General features: G+C 36.1%; 1 protein-coding gene across 2 annotated transcripts; it reads left to right on the top strand.

The window, feature by feature from the left end:
- The first annotated feature begins 2522 nt into the window (after nucleotides 1–2522).
- Nucleotides 2523–3271, top strand: LOC6544999 (transcription elongation factor 1 homolog). 2 transcript variants are annotated; one of them, XM_026977608.1, is made up of 2 exons: nucleotides 2523–2841; nucleotides 2913–2956. In XM_026977608.1, exon 1 carries the CDS (start codon nucleotides 2642–2644, stop codon nucleotides 2804–2806), a length of 165 nt encoding a protein of 54 aa, XP_026833409.1. In that variant the 5' UTR covers nucleotides 2523–2641; the 3' UTR covers nucleotides 2807–2841; nucleotides 2913–2956. The 2 variants fall into 2 exon arrangements, with proteins under 2 accessions (XP_026833409.1, XP_001973846.1); XM_001973810.3 differs by having other exon boundaries at nucleotides 2533–2757; nucleotides 2913–3271.
- The last annotated feature ends 799 nt before the right edge of the window (nucleotides 3272–4070 follow it).

Consider the following 4070-nt stretch of genomic DNA (forward strand, 5'->3'; position numbering starts at 1 on the left):
ATGAACCATCTCGCCCTGAAGCGTGCCTTTTTCTTTCTTCGGTTTACTGCAATATGTTGAAATATGGCCACGTTCTCCACAGTTAAAACAGGTTACATCCGATTTTTGATGGTGACCAACTGCGCTTCTATCGTTGCTGTCCTTAGCACGAGATGAAAGATTTTTCTGCATTTTGTTTAATTCTGCATTCGATCATCTTGTGGCCTAGTTTTCCACAGAAATGACATCTTATTTCAGACGGAGCCGCTTCTTCTTGCAGAGTTTTCTTCCTTTTGTTGAAGGTAAATGCTTTAAGCTCCGTTTGCAATTCACTTCTGGTCCGTACATTTGAAGTAAATGTCAATCGCTGCAATCTGCTATCCACATGTGCCATATTAGCAAGCGTTACTGAAGCTGCAATTTCCTCCACATTCATATCACGCCATTTCGTAATAAGTGACGTCATCATGCGACTAGCATAATTGGAAAGGCATTCACCGTCAGTTGGACAATCTGCCAGCATTGCCAAAAACATAGCCGCTGGAGTTTCCGCACTGGCAAAACGTTGATCGAAAAGTTCTTTAAATTCGGCCCAAGATATGCCAGGATAACAAATTTGAGCAAGCCACTGCGAATCACTACTTTCCATCGCTGCACTCAAAGCCATCACCAACGCGCTGCCTTTTATGGTGTTTTCTGCAAAAATTATGTCCACTGTAGAGCACCACGCCGTTGCATCGACGCCAGCACCGTCTGCGTTGAATTTGGGTAGCACTACCGAATTTTTATTTGTTGTTTCGGATGTCGTTGTTTGCAGTATTTTAACAAGCTCAATAAAGTTTCTATTTTGCATTTCCATTAAAATCCGCCATGGTTCACTAGACATATCAGGTAGCGAGCCCGATCCCACTTCTGATGTCGCAGTTTCGTTGTTATTTGCCATAATGCTAGCGCAGTGAGTTCCGATCGCACTGAAGTACTACGCACAACTGCACTCTGTCGCACACTTCTTCTACGTGCTTACCATCGAACCACACTCGGCGTCAGCGACAACACGGTGGCGCCGCGCTAAAACGGTTCTTCCCAAAACTACAAACTACAAGCAACCAATAACTGCGCAAATAGAGGCTGATGCAATATTTCCATTATGATGAAATACACTACCAGAATACCCATACACTAACACATGCAAAATTATGCTCCGACATATATATATACTTTTTATTGATCACTACCTAGATCGAGATCTCGGGAACTATAAAGTTAGAAAGTTGAAGCTCAGCATGCAAATTCTGAGGACGTAAACAGCGCAAGTTTGTTTTGGGTGATTCCCACGCGGGCTGCTTCTTTTCAGTTTTTATGGTTTTATCATTTGTCTTGGCATTTCTATTTCTATTCTAACGACCACAAAACTTTTTTAAGCCCTTTAGATCTATGACTTTTCTTTTTAATACATGTGTATTTGTTCGGGCAACATTTACGTTAACTTAAATACTTATGAAGAAATTTTATAAACTATGATTTAAAGACGTAAGCAGTATGTAATATAAACACCACTAAATCGCTTTTTCTGTAAATTATTAAGAAGTGGTAAAAGGGTTCTGTAATACAAAAACTCAGGTGCAGGGGCAAAAAGCGGGCGTTCATCAGCCTGCAAAGAAAACATCAGTTATATAATACAATGAGGATCTTCAGGATATGAAATACAATTGTATTTATTTGCATATGGTGCGATTGTCGTGCAATAACCAAATAATGACGTAAATAGTTCCAACATGCCTACTTCTTTGCACAACTAGGCCAAGCCGCCAGAAGCAGCCATGGTGTAATCAGACTTTATGTTTTTTGATGCAAAGAGAACATTAGTCCCAACTATCTTTGCTTTGTTCCACATAAATAAGACCTGTTTTCCGTTTGGTAAACATATTAATAGATAGTGGTTTAGTAAAGTTTCTTGACTATTAGACACCCTCTACATACTCAATGAAGTGCGAAATGGAAATTTAAAAATTTGTTGGATTATCAATAGAAATTTGCAAGAAAACTAATAAAATCAAATGTATCAAAATATTTTTGAAAATTGTGGAACTAATGGCATTTTGCGGTTTGTGGGCGTGTTCAAAAATTTCTGGCATATATGTACATAGATAGAAACTGGGGAAATAATGAAATGATATTAAATTTAAAATAATTCAAAATATTGGTGTGACTGTTTTGGGCGGATTTTGTATGTTAGAGTGGTCATGGAAAACATATTTTTGGCTTATCGATGCCAATTCGCATAAAATGATATAAATACAAAGTGGTGGGTGACCAAGTTTAGAGCTTTTTGAAGTCGGTTTCAAGATGTCGTGTTGTGTTTCAGAACGTAGATGAAACAAACTTGGCAAGTGTAGGCATCACTAGAAACCGCATGCCTAATCTATCTTATATGTTATATTTTAATTCTTCAAATAACGAAATAATTCATATCATATTATATCATATTTCTTATTCCAGCGTTCCTCCATCGCCGCTAACTCCCCGACGCTATCTTGGCGCACATGTTAATGTGGTATAACAAAATTATTTTGATTATCTTGGCAGTGCTTACTTTGTTGTTTGATCTTTATAACCGACCATAGCGTTGAAATTGTAAAGGCATTACTTAAAAAAAAAAAAAATGGGGAGAAGGAAGTCTAAAAGGAAACCGCCTCCGAAGAGAAAGAACATTGAACCCCTTGATCAACAATTTAATTGCCCATTTTGTAACCATGAAAAATCGTGTGAAGTTAAAATGTACATAATTAGGAGTTCTGGTTTTAATATTATTCGACCGAATACGTAGCCATAGAAATTTAATTTGGATCTACATATGTATATGTACATGCATGAGTCAAAAAAGTCCAAAATGTGAAATTATTACAAGAGGTATTGTATTTTTATCATTTCAGGGATAAAGGCAGAAATACAGCGAAAATAACTTGTAGGGTGTGCTTGGAGGATTTTCAGACCGGAATTAACTTTCTTTCAGAACCTATTGATGTTTACAACGATTGGGTCGACGCCTGTGAAACAGCAAATTAAATGGAATTCCTTTTAAGTTAGTTAGTAAGTAAAATAAATTGCTAGAGCCCCCTACGTATAGTTTACGAAAACATTAAGTTTAATACAAAAAGTAAAAAACAAAGTTTTGTGTATTTTTGAACGTATGGAACTGTCTTCAGTTTGTACGCCGGTTGCTCTAGAAGTTACTATATATAGTAAAATATATAAGAAAGAGATTAACAACATGTACTCCAATTTAAAGACACTTTAATATGCTTATGTTTTATTAATATAAGCTGGACAAAGAACTCTTGAAATCGAGCACAAACCTGCTGAAATACTAACCAATTTTTGTTCAAAGGGATCGTGTCTTTGAAAAATGGCGAACAACGAGATTGTAGTGCGCAAGGAAGCCTAAAAGTGCGGTGTACTAATGTTAAACAGGTGGTTGGCTTAATTTATGTGTCCGAATTAAATGTATTCATTATGCAAATTCACACGGAGTTCCAAGCTGTATCATCTTTTCAAATACCGTTTCAAGGACGGGGAAACTACCTTTAGAGGCAAAAAAATTATATTTTTTGCTTTGAGGAAGCAGAAATGAGGGCAATTTTTTTTAAATATATTTATTTACGTGATGCCTGAGGTAATGAAAAAAAATTTTATTTACAAAAGTGAAAATTGTCATTTAACAAATTTTATAAGAATCTTATAAACTTTTTGCCGCTGACATCGTATATTGTGTAAGTGATGCTGGCCACAAATTCAGTCAAAAACTAAATAGAATGATATAGTCGATTATAGTGGACTATCAGATACCCGTTACTCAGCTAGTGGAAGTGCGAGCAAGAAATTTCATAATTTTCTTGAATATCGGTAAACATTGCGAATAAAATTAAACAAAACAAAATTTGTTCGAAAGTGTGAGCGTGACAGTTTTGGGCGGTAGAGTAGGCGTGGCAAAACGATATTTGGCAAATCTGTAGAAATTTACAAGACTAATAAAATAGTGAAACAATATCTAATTTATTAAAAATGTGGGCGTGGCAAAAATTTTTTGGGAA

Source organism: Drosophila erecta, unplaced genomic scaffold (assembly GCF_003286155.1).
Source record: "Drosophila erecta strain 14021-0224.00,06,07 unplaced genomic scaffold, DereRS2 tig00000021-arrow-pilon, whole genome shotgun sequence".
Classification (NCBI taxonomy): Eukaryota; Metazoa; Arthropoda; class Insecta; order Diptera; family Drosophilidae; genus Drosophila; species Drosophila erecta.